The sequence below is a fragment of the Canariomyces notabilis genome (assembly GCF_033297395.1).
Source record: "Canariomyces notabilis strain CBS 508.74 unplaced genomic scaffold N656scaffold_14, whole genome shotgun sequence".
NCBI lineage: Eukaryota > Fungi > Ascomycota > Sordariomycetes > Sordariales > Chaetomiaceae > Canariomyces > Canariomyces notabilis.
This window is the reverse complement of record NW_027041836.1, coordinates 642256-657010: the sequence shown is the minus strand read 5'-3', so window position 1 is coordinate 657010 and position 14755 is coordinate 642256. Positions and strand designations below refer to the sequence as shown.

At 55.7% G+C, this 14755-nt stretch overlaps 4 protein-coding genes across 4 annotated transcripts; 2 read left to right on the top strand and 2 right to left on the bottom strand.

Moving 5' to 3' along the window:
• Positions 1 to 987: 987 nt before the first annotated feature.
• On the top strand, positions 988 to 2892 carry N656DRAFT_780464 (mitochondria protoheme IX farnesyltransferase). The gene has a single exon (XM_064815382.1). The coding sequence runs from the start codon at positions 1107 to 1109 to the stop codon at positions 2673 to 2675; it is 1569 nt and encodes a 522-aa protein (XP_064669295.1). The 5' UTR covers positions 988 to 1106; the 3' UTR covers positions 2676 to 2892.
• A 1229-nt stretch (positions 2893 to 4121) lies between these two features.
• On the bottom strand, positions 4122 to 5228 carry N656DRAFT_799089 (uncharacterized protein; the record flags this gene model as incomplete). Its single annotated transcript, XM_064817831.1, has 2 exons — positions 4122 to 4685; positions 4761 to 5228. 2 exons carry the CDS (start codon positions 5226 to 5228, stop codon positions 4122 to 4124), a joined length of 1032 nt encoding a protein of 343 aa, XP_064669294.1.
• Positions 5229 to 5481: 253 nt separating this feature from the next.
• On the bottom strand, positions 5482 to 6364 carry N656DRAFT_149432 (uncharacterized protein). Its single transcript, XM_064808665.1, has one exon. The coding sequence runs from the start codon at positions 6236 to 6238 to the stop codon at positions 5735 to 5737; it is 504 nt and encodes a 167-aa protein (XP_064669293.1). The 5' UTR covers positions 6239 to 6364; the 3' UTR covers positions 5482 to 5734.
• Positions 6365 to 11096: 4732 nt separating this feature from the next.
• Positions 11097 to 13472, top strand: N656DRAFT_149165 (putative hexose transport-related protein). The gene is made up of 5 exons (XM_064808664.1): positions 11097 to 11540; positions 11599 to 11821; positions 11874 to 12014; positions 12063 to 13089; positions 13153 to 13472. The coding sequence occupies exons 1-5, from the start codon at positions 11330 to 11332 to the stop codon at positions 13312 to 13314; spliced, it is 1764 nt and encodes a 587-aa protein (XP_064669292.1). The 5' UTR covers positions 11097 to 11329; the 3' UTR covers positions 13315 to 13472.
• Positions 13473 to 14755: the final 1283 nt, after the last annotated feature.

Here is a 14755-nt window from a genome sequence, read left to right as displayed (position 1 = left end):
GCCTATCCTCAGTCTCACGACAGCTCTCTTCACGTAAGCGGTTGGGAACGGCCAATGGCTTGAAAATCGTGGCTCTTGGTGAGAGCAGCTGCCTGCCAAGTTCAAGTTGGAGCGAAGCAGTCGCAAGCGGTCCTCCTGCTTCCGGTATGGAGGAAGCAGTCTATGAAGTTCGCGGCTTCCTAGCAACGAGACAAAGTAGCCAGTAGCAACTAAAGTCAACTGTGAACACTCAGTTGTGAGTTTTCCTGCAGTAAACCGACGCCATATCAAAATGAGAGTCGGCATCGTGATCGCAACACCTGCGGTCACTCCGGGTCCAAGCCCGCGACCTCGATGCCGGCCCCACCTCGAGACCAAAGCAGGTCACGTTACACAGATCTCTGCGGACTGCACTTCTGCGGGCGCCGCCATCGACCTGCATCCGCCCGAGCCGCCCAGGTCCCGATCGGGGTCTAGCCTTCGACCGAGACCGTGGTGTGTGCCTAAGCTCGACCGTGATGCTGATCAACCAGGCTGAGATTGGTCAGTGTTTCTTGATTCTTTCGCCCCTTAAATTGGGAGACGGCGCGCAGAGGTCAGACGATGTGTGCAACATCTGTTGAACCCCCAAAAGTTCAGCTGTCGGAAAGATGTTGGCATTGCCAAGAAGTCTTGATGCTATTGGCAGCGTAGACGCTGCGCAGGGGAGGGTAAGGAATCAAACTGCAGCCGCTGGCGCTGGAACATTGTCGGCGCTTGTGATGCGCGCGCCTTTTGCGGATGTTGTTTCTCCCGTGTGTCACCCAGAGACGGGAGCTCCGAGGTCATCTGATTTCATGTTTGCTGAGCTCCAGAGGAAGCTCCATCAACTGGAGAAAGTGGAGTCAGTGGACCCCTAGCTTAAGCCCCACAGCCCACCACTGAATGCGCAGTGGCGTTCAAAATCAGCCACGCCGAGGCCAAGCTCAAGCCACAGACAGCCCGTGCAAACAGACAATCCCGCTAACCCAGAAAAATGTAGAGCGGGCTTCAGCTTCAAGCTCCAGAGGCCGACGACGACCCCAAAGCCAAAGCCAATTGACGGGCGACGATGGCCATGCGGGCCGTCACCTAAACGAAATTCGACGATGCGGCCGCCATTACGAAAATTCCCACTGCGGCCGGGTGTATTCGAGAATGTGTGCTGGCAATGCACGCGACGGGCTCTGCGACGGATCGAGCGGTCGCCAAAATTCCCGAGACTCTTTTCCGAGTCAACGGCGCGGCCCAATCTATCAACCGCTGGCCCCGCCGCCTTACCCCGACACCGGTTTAAGGCTGGCTACTTCCTATCAAACAGTCTTCTCGTCCGATCCAATGGCACATCCGTAGCCCCTCCTGCCGCGGGCGACGCTCCGGCTCAGGTTGAAACGGCTGCCGACAACACCCTTCTGCCCCACCGCCGACGACAAGCCGCACGGCGAAATGCCACCGCCAATGCGGAAGCCCAACAATCAACGTCATCATCGCCAACAACGGCTGCACGGTCTACAAATTCTATGGCAGCTTCTCTCCCGCCCGACGCTTCTTCCCTCCTCGCCGCCGATGCCGCCTCCCACCCCAGCAACTCTCTCCGCCGGAACCTCTCAGCCTTCCTCTCCCTCTCCAAGCCGCGCCTCACCGTGCTTGTCGTGCTCTCCGCCATGGTGCCCTACGCGCTCTACCCGGTCCCGGCCTTCCTCAGCTCGGACGCGCTAGCCGCCACAGCACCGTCGCTATCCCCGCTGACGCTGCTCTTCCTGACGACGGGAACAACGCTTTGCTCGGCGGGGGCCAACGCGCTCAACATGCTCTACGAGCCGGACACGGACGCCAAGATGTCGCGCACGCGCACGCGCCCCCTGGTGCGGGGCCTGCTCAGCACGCGCGCCGCGCTAGCCTTCGCCATCGGCTGCGGCATGGCGGGCACCGCGGCGCTGTACGTGGGCGTCAACCCGACGGTGGCATTCCTGGGGCTAGCCAACATCGCGCTGTACGCGGGCGCCTACACCCCGCTGAAGCGCATCTCGGCGGTCAACACGTGGGTCGGCGCCGTGGTCGGGGGGATCCCCCCGCTCATGGGCTGGGCGGCGGCCGCGGGCGAGAGCGCCGTCGGCGACGGCACCTGGCGCGAGCTGCTTTTCGCCGCCGACGGCTCCAGCCTCGGCGGCTGGCTTTTTGCGGGCCTGCTCTTCGCCTGGCAGTTCCCCCACTTCATGCCCCTCTCGTGGGGCATCCGCGACGAGTACAAGGCGGCCGGCCTGCGCATGCTCTGCTGGGTCAACCCGGCCCGGAACGCCCGGGTCGCCCTGCGGTACAGCATCGTCTTCGTGCCGCTGTGCCTGGGCCTCTGCGCCGCCGGCGTGACCGAGTGGAGTTTTGCCGTCACGAGCTTGCCCGTCAATCTGTGGTTGATCCGGGAGGCGGTCAAGTTCTGGAGATACGAGGGTCACAAGGGCAGTGCCAGGAGTTTGTTTTGGGCCAGTGTCTGGCACTTGCCCGTCATCATGGTGCTGGCGCTGGCGCAGAAGAAGGGCATGTGGGCAAGAGTGTGGAGGAGCATTGCGGGCGAGCCCCTTGAGGACGAGTCTGACGAGGAGGATGATGTTGAATGGGAGCCGGAACCCGGAGCCGGGGCCGTCTCCGCACCGGATGTGGGGCCCGTGCGAGCCCAATAACGGCGAGGCCGGTGATGCTGGGGAAAGAAGCCTTTGACTACCTTATGTAAAAAGCAAATGTGTAGTATTGTGTACTCCCTGCAGTTGGATGTTTCATTATACATGTACATTGGTATTTTATTACACGATCCGTTATGTCCTAGCTTGTTCCGTGGAAACACAGTCAGATCGCGCCGTCCACAGCCCTGCGTTATGTAAGAACTCTATCTTATTCTCCGATTTGGCCGGTGGCGGCAGTTGTTCCCGGTGTTGGTTCGAGAGATGTTTTGTACACAAGTACTTTGAAACCATGCATACGAACATAAGTGCATCCTTTGGAGTTTAGGAGCCACCCAAATGCTATTTCAAATGATCGGTCCACACTCTCCATCAGTGCTGTGAGTAGAGTCTCTGTGTAACACCTCGGTACTACACGTAGTGTACCTTAGACATACCCCCTGTCGATCGCCTTCCACACCAAGGATTCTCTTGGGCTCAGCTTCCCCGCGGCTCAATTTAGGGTCCGGATCACCGGGACTCGATCTAGTCGCATCTTAAACTGTTGGTCCGATCAGGAAACGACTGTTTCTACGCCCTTGACAACGCCTTCGTTAACTACCCAAGCTCGACATGAAGAGGTGGAACAGCAAGGGAAGCAGCTTCTGGTCAAACCAATTACTATTAATGAATCCTACCCAAGGTGATAACCTCTAAGCAGAGCGGCCGCCGTTCAATGCGGAACATAAACCCAAGCGCGCACTCTCTTGCTTCTGTGCCGCCGCGGCACAACGCAAGAAGCTGACAACCCGCCTAACCTCTTACCAACGACCATGTGCCTTTCCTCGGCCTCGCAGAATCTTCAAACCTCAGCCCCAAGTACACGTAGCAATTGCAATCTAAATCCTGCTCCGTTAGTTATCTTCAATGAACTTAACACCAAAGCTCCGCCCATGTCTATAGGGGTATTAGGACAATCGAGAAAATTGAGACTCGTAAAGCCGTAAACCACTGGAAACATAGAGAAGACACAGAGAGAGATGATAAGAAGCAATGGAATAATGTGTCTTGAGATTCAGGAGGAAGCCGGTCCCGTTTGACCCGGCAACACCCAAATAAAAGACCACGAAGAACCCTAAACCCAAGAAAGCAAGACCAAACGCCGCCGTCTTCCCATCAACGCCGTAATGTGGTAACACGAAAAATTAATGATGCCAATAGTAGATAGAAAGAAATAATGTGGTGCACCCCAAGCACCACGCTCCCCAACGCCGTTTCTTGCTGCCCCTTACCCAGTGCTCACAGACATAGCCTCCCATGCCTCCCGGCCTAGTAATGCTGAACTGCCATAGAACTGGACCCCACCAACCCCAACCAAGATAGATAGAAGAGAAGAAAAAGAGACAAAAGAAAAGATAAACAAAGGAAATATCCAAAGGAGGGTAATTAAACAGAGGGAAATCACTGAATCTATAATTGCCCGCTGCCCGCCCCGCCCGGCCCCCGGTTCAGCAGCCCGTCGATGCCCATATCGCCCACGCTAGGCAGGCGATTCCCGTGCCCAAGGTACGGGCTGGTGCTGGCGCTAGACGAACCGCCGGCACCCTGGCCGTAGCCCGCGCCGGGCGCCGTTCCCGTGCTCGAGACGCTGTTGCTATAGCCATGACCATGGTGGTGGTGGTGCTGTTGATGATGGTGCGGGGCATAACCGCCGTAGGCCGCTGCCGCCGCATAGACAGCCTGGTGGCCGTGGTGGTGCTGGTGTTGCTGATGGTGGTGGTGCTGGGACAGGTAAGCCGACCCGGACCCGGACCCAGACCCGGAGCTGGCCCCGGGCGTCGATTGCGGCCCGCCCGTCTCCGGACTGCTGTAGCTCTGGTCCGCCACGTCCACATCCACGTCGTCAATGGGCGTCAGCCCCCCCAGCCCGCTGTCGTCGTCGTAACCCGTCAGGGGCTGCCCGGATTCGAGCCGCTCACGCCTCGCGTACGCCCTGGCGTGGGATTGGATGTTCTTCAGGCCGTTGGACATGCACTGGAGTTGGCAAAGCCGGGTTAGTGGGGTTGATGACTTTGGGGGAAGCGGGGTGGGGTGGGTGCTAAAACACACCTGCATCTCGACAACGTTCCACTTTTCGCCGCACCGGGAGGCGAGCGGCTGCCAGATCTCCTTGCGCATGCTCATGTACTCCTTGCATAGCCGCTCAAGTTTGCGATTGTCAAAGTCGTTTTGGCCGCGGCGCTCCATCAGCCGCTCGTGACGCTTCCGGCAGGCGTTGCCCGTCTTGCCCGGAAAAGCCTCCCTTTGGATCTGGTTCCAGTTCTTGCCCATTGCCCGCAGCGCCAACAGCGTCCTGTCATCCTCCTGGTTCCACGCGCCCGATGATGCCCGGTGTTGTGTCGGCATGGGCCCGCCCACAGGACCACCCATCGCGGTGCCGGTTGTCGGAATCTGAAGAGGAGGTACTGCGCTCACGGCGTATGGGTCGTATGACGGCATTGGTATTTGGCCGGCGCCGGTCGAGGCAAGGTCGCCGTAGAACCCGGACAACTGCCGGGAAGTTTGGTAGTAAGACATGGCGGGAAAAAAATGTTATACTGATGTATGGATCTTCAAAGCGAGTGGCTTCTAGCAGGTCGTCGGCGGATATCTCGCTTGCCTTCGGATATGGCCTCGCTTGAAGTTCTGGGCAGGCGTGGAAATGCAAGGGTTCGTGTCAAACGAAATGGCTGGCCAGCAACCAGCAATGCAAAGTAAAGAGATGAGGAGATGATAGGAAAAGGAAAACTCAAGGAAAGAGTAAACAAAGGCGATCGGGTCGCAGGTCTGGAGGCTCGAGGACTGAAAGACTGGCTTGATGGCCGGCCTGAGAGACGAGGAGAAGGCGGTCGACTTATACTATATCCAGGTTGAAGGAACGACTGCGAGCCCAGTGGCCGCCGTGGTGGGTCCAAGAGATAACCTAAGCTAAGGTACGCAAGACCGGGGTGCAGAGATCTGAAACAATGGCAGAATAGAGAGAGAACTGCTTCAGAGCTTGCATGTGTATCCGAATGACCTCATAGAGCGGCCAGCGGCCACTGCTAATGGCTGGCAGGGTTTCGGGATGGCGTCTGTTTGAGAGGCGGGCGGCTACAACAGGCCTTGCTGTCAAAGGTGGCGCCTACACTAGTTACTCCAGGGCCCCGGACAAGGGGGGGGGAGGAAGGGTAGTGCACTACACTAGTGTAGGTAGCAGTGTGTGCTAACAGAGCAGGGGTAGCTCGAGTAGCCGGCATTGTCGACGACAGCTTTGGCGGTAATGGCAGTGCTGTTAAGCGAGAACAGAAAATGGGAAAGAGACAACAACAGTAGCGTAGAACCAGCAGGTAGCAGCATCTGTGAATTCCCATCTGGATCTCTTGGTCCTCTCGCTTAGGGAATGGTGCGGTACTGTGCCGTGACCTTGCCAGATCTCCATGTTGCACGCACCAACGCAGGTACAGTGCCGGGCGCTCAACAGGTGTTGCATCTTGGAAGTGAGAGCAGGTGCCTGCCGAATGAGGAAGCGTATCATGTGGAGAACAAGAAACAGGGACCGGGGGCATACGCTGCGTGTCAAAAAATAGCACGGCTGCCAAGAAAGCGGCTCGAAGGAGTTAGCCGCCAGCCTTGTGCCAAAATCCAAGCCTCGTCCCGCCGCAACCTCCATTAGGAATGCTCCTAAGGACTGTAGCTTAGTACCCGCAAATTGCAATCCCAATGTTGATGAGTGCTGGGCCTGATTTTGAGGATCGTCGGAAACAACGAGAAAACCTCAAATGTGACGCTGCCCGTAAACACTGGCCGAGCCGGTTGAATCACGAGGAAATAAACAACTGAGCCAACAAAGCGGACCAGCCGGCTGCTAGCGGGCCCAATTCTGGGACTCGAGTCTCGCCAAGAGGCCACCTTGTAGCTCCAAGGTACTGCTTGGGAACCCCTGGGGACCCGACAGAACGGAAGCCTCTCATCGTGCAACTATCATCGCCAACAGACGCGTTTTGCGACGCAGACGCTGTACAATGCTCTAGCGCGCGACAACGGCGGGCATTGGTACAGTAAGTAACAAGGAGTACCGTTAGCCCGAGCGTTGGCGGCAAGAGATTAGCAAGGACTGCATGATTGCTGAATACACAACAGCATTGCAACCTTGCAACGAACGGGCCGCTGGAGGGAGGGAAAGAGAGCTTCGGCCCGCCAGCGATCGGGTGGTCCATCGTTGTTGAGGGCGTGCAATGCGCATTGCGCTATGACAGTTCAGACCTTCAGCCCGTCATTTCAGCTCTGTCTGCCAGTTGTCCAGACAGCTTACAGTCCGGTGCCGGCTGCCAATGAGTGAGGTGAGCTTGGCCTGTCGATGCAGATTGGATGGCAAGAGCCATGTCGCGTTGTTTTTTCCCTCTCCGCGTTGCAATCGGATAGGAGCACAGGCGCGCGTCAATTTCACCGATCAGGTCAAGATCTAATGCGTGGGGTCCGTATTGTGGGGCGCGATCATACCTTCTGGGGTAGGGAACGTTAACCGCCTAAAATTGGACAAATGCACGTGCTACACTTTGCCATGCTTGTTGCTATTGGTCCGTCTCCGCAGCCGTTGGTGATCGCGATTTCCAACGCACCTGCCATCTGCTTTTCTGCCGCCGGTAGATACTGCGCAGACGCGTGCAGTACACTATAGAGCAGACAGCCCGCGACTATTCGCGCTTCTTGAGATCGGGAATTGCAGCAGTAAGTGATGTGCTCTCAGGAACGTATAGTGCCCCTACACAACGCCGTTTTCGTGTTACCCGGGGCGGTCCAAGCTCCCACCTCAGTCCGGAAAATTTGAGATGACTTCAGTTGACAGATCTTGGCCACATCTCGCACCATGCCTGCCCTGGCAAGAATGACGGCACAGTACCTCCGTACACTAACATATTTTCCAATAACCGCCTACTGTGGTAACTAGGTATTCAAGATACCACCACCAACACTACATGTTCGTTCCTGCCTGCCCTCAAATGCAAGCTACTGAGTTTAGCTATGTCCACCGTCGCCGACACAGCCGCCCCCTTCTCATCTTCGAGCTTCATAGGAACTATCTCCCAGGGCCCAAGTGCGCTTCCTTCTGGAAGCTTGATGTTGTCTTTGGGGAAATTCTATATGAGCCTCCTGGGTGGCACAGCGGCTGCCAGTATGAGGCGCGCCTTTAGCCTCAAGGACGTATTCCCTCTGCTGGCTTTCGACATAGAGACGAGATTCTAGAGTCTAGACTTTCTACACTGGACCAGGACTACCCCGTATACTGAACAGTCCTACGCCTCATTGTTCCACAAGCTCACAGCTGCAGGAGCCGAATGTTCGTTAGGCATCGAATGGCAGGCCAAAGGCTCTTTTGTGTTGACGGCTACCTGGGCCGTTGGGGGCCAAAGCCAAGTGTGTTTTTGTTTCGAAACATTTCCTCCAGACCTTGGCATTGACCAAGGTGACCGGGGTACTCCGTAGCAGCTCCGGCCGGCATTCTCGGTCGCAACTCCGGCAATTTTTCTTTTGCATTCTTTTTTAGGGAGCGATCCATCGGCTGGTCTGCCGAGGCCGTGGCCCGTCAACACTCGACAGCGGGCCGGGGCCCATGATTCTTTCACAGTTTAAATCAGCTTGTTTTCGTTTATAGTTCGGGTCTGGCCGGTTTCATCGTTGCCTGGAAATCCACAGTCTCGGTAGGGCATCCACTGCCCCGGGCCTGGATCATGCCGAATCTTATCAATATCATGTTGAAGTCAATCATGGCGATCCTGCTTATTAAGGCGCTGTTGGTTTGAGCTTGCTTCAGGCTCCATCCTGTCAGATCTAGAACAGCGCACTTGTAAAGTCAGATATCTTCGCTTTATTTAGATCAAAACAAAGCAAGATCGGGCTCGTGGCTTATAGCGTACGAACAATCCGTATTTGGTAAAAAAACGTGTGCTCCCAAGGTATGATGCTGCCGGGTTCCCGCTTCCGGCCGACAATGGAATCGGCCCAACATCCCCGAGACCGGAGCCGGCTTACATAGCTCGAGGTGGTCACCTTCGGGTGCAGTGGTTCTCGCAGTGCTGTTTACCACTACATTATGAAGTGGAATACCTGTTTCTCCATGGTTTTCCCGATGCCTACTCTACAAAATGCTCACCGTTCCGGAAATATGTCTAGGCCTGGTTAGGCGGCATTCCGACACAGTATGTCTCTGCCTAGGCGCACCACGAGGCTCTTGGCCTCGAGATTTGGCCAACCTCAAATAAAGCAGCACAAGGTCCCGGCCAGTGGCCCGCAGGTCATGCATAAGAGATCTTCCATTGCAGATCGGCTCCGGCTGACTGGAACACTGTAAACCCTGCATGCTAGAATCGATATACAGGTTACAGAGTCAGAGATAAATCGCCTTACCTGGCATAAACTAACAACAAATACCACCGCAGGCCGGCGTTTCTTTTGTCTCTTATTATAGTAGGGGTTTTGTAGCGATTTGCCGTTTTGTGGATGGAAATTCGTATGTAACGCATCGATGATTATGTCATCCATCCATGTGGCAGTGGGGCTGATGATGCAACCCGCCGCCTTCAGAGTTCAGAGGAAAGGTCACGACAACCAACCGTATCCGGGGGCCGCAAGTGTGAGCAGCTAAGGATGGGGATAATCCAAAGGAACCTTAACATAAAAGTATTTTCGGCACAGAAGGAACACAGAAGTTCGGAGCCAACTGGGCACTCTGGCCAGCTGTCTTGCTGCGACTTTCGATCTGCAGGCAATAGGGCAAGATGCAAGACGAGACACCTGAGACGGGTCGTTCGTAGAGACCTTGACACTAGAGACACTGATACTTTTAAAGAGTCGATGGCCAAAGAAACTTGGAAGGGAGATGTTTCGATTTTTTATAGCGGGCACATGGGCCACGCACTTGAGCCACTCAGTTCGTGTTCAAGTTGTAACACGCGGATAGGTAATATGGAGCTTACGGTTGAAGGTCGTGAATTGCTGTCGGATAGGCTAAGCCAATCTGCGAGAGTAGAGGTGCCCTGACATTCAAGTATGGGAGAAAGACCGGATTAGTGTCTCAAGTCGAACTAAGCAAATGGTAGAGTCCGGGCCGAGTCCGAATCGTGCCTACTTCCGGTCCCGCCCGGGTCGGCGAGTCCGGTCGGCAAAATTCGCGCCGAGTAACCAACCCATGACGGACTCCGAGCTCAAACCCGACATGAACTAAGCTTGCGCTAAGCTGCAGCCACCCAAGCCACTAGAAACGCCACAAGCGCTTCCCATTGCGGCACTGAAAAGCTTACCTGGAGCTCGCCAGCCGGCCAAGCGAAGCAAAGACGCCGCTGCAGAGAAGCTAACCGCAACCCCACATTCCCTCTCCCTTTCAGGATTGCCGACAGAAAAAAGGCCCGATGATTTCTCCCCTAGAGCAAACGAACGGTTTCCAATGAACTGGGTAAAATGTTCCTCAATGGGCCGACTTGCGGATGGAGCCCAGCTTCATTTAGCCTAAATGATAGTCCCCCGGGAAGCGGGGAGCACCTGTCACCACTTTGCCTCTTGTGGATTAATCAACTTGCGGGACCACGGCCGGCAATGTACATTACATGAACCGGGAGCTGGGGTTACAGTAACGATCTGCAAAGACATGCTGTAAGCTTTTTGATGCCTTGGCAGCGAGGTAACCACCCTTTTCCCTCCTTGGAGTCCCCCAGCTAGAGCACGTTATCCCGCGCCGTCCGGCGAAAGGAAAGATTATGTGAACAAATGTGCAGAAGAAGACTGCGGTTTTCCTTAGCGTACTGCGTCAGCTACGAAGGATGTCCGGAGCGAGAGGAAACGAGGCGGCGAAACGGCGTCCAGAGAGGCGATGAGGCGATTCCTGGCTTTCGACAGGATCCGCAGTCTGACTGAAGTTTAGGAAAGGGACCGAACCGGCCAATAGTGGGTATGGACATTCATCCGGAGTACGAGGGGCAACGTGGGAACTTCTCCAGGACCCATAATGTTTGCTGGATCCGGGGTTATGGGCCACTCTCTTGCTCCCCCATGCATTAGATGGGGAAACTTGGATGATGGCTTGGGGAGCTCGATGGAGATGCTTACTACGGCCTGACCTCATCTCCCTAGGCTGACCGGTAAGGGACGCGGGGAGCCATGCATGTAATACACAATTTTCACGACGATTGGGGATCATTCTCTCGCCTGATTGTTTCTGGGATATGTCGGGTGCCCGTCTGCTTGGTCCCTGACTATCCGTCGACGCAGGGGGCAATATGTCATCCGAGGTTCTCGGCGGCGAGTTCTACGAAGAACACGCTATTTTGCCTGGTTCCGGGCTATTGGATGAAGAACGTAGCAGATGCCCCGATGCAGCCCGGGGCTATTGGGTGGGATTGGATCATGACCTACATGGATGTTGGGGGGTAGCTTCGTAGCTAAGGTCGTAGCTTCCGTTCATCCAGGTGTCTGGGGTTCGGAGGTTGAATGTAAAAAGGGCAGCAAGGTCCCCCACTCGCGTCCTGAGCGCCTTCCCTCAACGATTTCTTCTCCCTCTTCGTTGGGTTTCTCCCTCAGCTTCCTCCCAGCATTTTGATTCTCTTCTCCTTTGAGTCCCCTCCATCTTGACATACACGGGCTTCAAACCGAAAGAGATCGCGAGAATGGGTGGCGGAGGCGATGCCGGCGCCGGCGGCTTTTACGATGCGGCCCTTCAAAAGCGCCAGGCCATGATGGGCAAGAGCGGCCCATCGGCATTGATCAAGAACTTTCGCGTTTTTCGGGTCGCTGCATTTGCCTGCATTGGCGGCGTGCTGTATGGATACAACCAGGGCATGTTCTCAGGTGTACTGGCCATGCCTTCTTTCGGGAAGCGTACGTGTTGCGGACTCATGTCATGTATTCCTCCCGAGAATCTGCTGACTGGCTTCAGACATGGGCGAGTACACAACGGACCCGTCGAAGAAGGGATGGCTCACCGCTATCTTGGAGCTTGGTGCCTGGATCGGCACTCTTCTCTCTGGCTTCCTTGCCGAGGTGCTCTCAAGAAAGTACGGGGTGCTGGTCGCGTGTGCAGTGTTCATGATCGGCGTCATTGTGCAGGCAACGGCGATGTCAGTTGGGCATAATGCTATCTTGGCTGGGCGATTCGTAACGTACGTTCCCCCTCTGGCGATGCAACCTGGTATGAGACTGACTTGGTGTTAGTGGTATGGGTGTCGGTAGCCTCGCTATGATCATCCCTATCTACAACTCCGAAGTAGCACCTCCAGAGGTTCGTGGGGCTCTGGTGGCAACGCAGCAGTTGGCTATCTGCTTCGGTATCTTTATCAGTTTCTGGATCGACTAGTAGGTCCTGGACTCCCTTCCCCGAAGGTCTTATCTAACAGGGCACAGCGGGACCAACTACATTGGCGGCACCGAGCTCGAGACGCAGAGTGACGCCGCCTGGCTGACTCCTGTTTGCTTGCAACTTGCTCCTGCCCTGTTGCTATTCGTTGGCATGATCTTCATGCCTTTCTCACCGCGCTGGCTGATGCACCACGGGCGGGAGGAGGAAGCGCGCAAGGTGCTTTCCGATCTCCGTGGGCTGTCGCCTAACCACGAGCTCGTTGAACTCGAGTTTCTTGAGATCAAGGCACAGTCATTGTTTGAAAAGCGTACCGTTGCCGAACTCTTTCCCGAGTTGCGCGAGCCAACAGCATGGAACATCTTCAAACTGCAGTTTGTCGCCATCAAGAAGTTGTTCCAGACAAGAGCCATGTTCAAACGCGTCATCGTAGCCACCGTAACCATGTTCTTTCAGCAGGTGAGACCCAATTGTCTAGAAGTGAAAGCTGACATTGATGCTGATGAAGAACAGTGGACTGGTATCAACGCCGTTCTGTACTACGCTCCCTTCATCTTCCAGGATCTGGGCCTCAGCAACACTACCACATCGCTCTTGGCAACCGGTGTCGTTGGCATCGTCATGCTTCTTGCCACCATTCCCTCCGTCCTCTGGATTGACCGGGTCGGCCGCAAGCCGGTGCTCACGGTTGGCGCCATCGGAATGGCCACTTGCCACATCATCATCGCCGTCATTGTGGCCAAGAACATCGGCCAGTGGCATGAGCATCCCGCTGCAGGCTGGGCTGCCGTATGCATGGTGTGGTTGTTCGTCATACACTTTGGGTACTCATGGGGACCCTGTGCATGGATCATTGTCGCTGAAATTTGGCCGCTGAGCACTCGGCCGTATGGTGTCGCCCTGGGTGCTTCGAGCAACTGGATGAACAACTTTATCGTCGGCCAGGTGACGCCTGATATGCTGGAAAGCATTCCCTATGGGACTTATATTGTCTTTGGCTTGTTGACATATATGGGCGCTGCCTTCATCTGGTTCTTCGTACCCGAGACAAAGCGCTTGACTTTGGAAGAGATGGTAAGGTCACTCCCAGAGCGTGGTTGACAGTTCCTAGAATAAACTAACCTGAGCCTTGAATAGGACGTCATCTTTGGTTCGGAAGGCACCGCGCAGAGCGACTTTGAGCGTATGGAGGAGATTAATGCCGAGATCGGTCTTACGCAACTCTTGCGCGGAGAATATGTGACACCCGGCGGGGATTCTGAGAAGTCCAAGGTTGGCGACCACACCGAAAGTGTTTGAACAAGGAGCCATACACTTGATCTTCTTGGTGCATACAGACTTATTGGGTTATGTTTTGCATATGGAAATATTGACTATGAAGAGATCTTTGAACACTTATCCGATGAACCGGATTGACCTCGACTTTTTCCAGGGTCTGAAACCATCCTCCAGAGCACTTGGGGTGACAAGAGAGTCGGGGTACCCGCTATCAGTGGCAGTGTGTATATCGCACGGCAAAGAGAGCTTGACTCCATCGCGGATTTCGGGTTTGGAGCTGATCCATCGAGTTAAGGATCCCTCCATTGTCGATATCAACAAAATTAAGAAGCCCAACCTAGATGCTGAACTGCCTATTCCGGATGATAGCTAACCTACCAACCTTGTTGCTTGTTCGCAAGCAGCGGTGCGCCTTTGTTCTTGTGCTTGTAATGGAGCCAGGGTACCAGCTGGCTTCGAAATTCAACAAAGAGCATGGCCAGGTATTGCTGCTGCATTGAGAGAAGCAAGCCAAGAAGAGTGCAAACACCATGGTCCATCGACCACCCCAACTTGTCCAGCCCCTTTGTTCCCTGACCAGATATGTTCCCGGCCAACACCAAGGTCAGTCTCCCGAGCCTACATCTTTCGTTGGGTTCCCTCAACACTTCCTGCTTTCCCTAACATACCTCCAGACGTAATCTAAAGAGGGGCAAGGGAGCGAAACCAACCGCCGCAATCCAAATCACCATACGTGCTAACGTCAACAACATCTGTATTCCACAATGTTCTTCTTGCGCCGCCTAAAGCCCAGCGCGCAAAAAGCCCCTGATGACGTCGGCACCTCCCCGTTATCCCCAGAAGCCGCAACCGCGACGGGAAACCGCAGCGAGAAGCGCGTCAACAGCAGCACCAGCAGGGGCACCGGGTCAGGCACACCACTCCAGGCTTCCAAACGCCGGCGCATCGGGAGCCCATCCCAAGAACCCCCGCGGTTCGTGGTCCCTGATGCAGCCCAAGACAGCTCGCTCAGCACCACCACCACCACCTCTGTCCCCAAACCCTCTTTTGCACTGCCAAACCGGGACGATTATTCTTTGTTGATATCCTCCCTCACCAGTCCGAACCCGGCAAACTGCCCCGGATTCCGCACCGTCCTAGCCACCTTCCGCGGCCTGCTCAATGACAGCGACAGCGCCGATCAGGCCGCCAGACCCCCCGCTGACAAACTGGCCTCCATCCTCGAGGAACACTTCACCCCGCACGAGCGCGACCTCCTGACCCCCTGCACCGGCCGGCGCGCAAAGCAGAACCCGTGGCTGGCGAGCATGCAGAGGGATATCACGCGGTTCTACGCAGAGTTTTTCCGCAAGGAACGGTTCGCCGCGGCCTTCAGCGAGGAGGATAAGGAGGATGTGGCGTTCCGGCTGGCCCTGGCGTGGATTGGCTTGTCGGTTCCTCCGCTGCGGTTCGGGGAGGGGGC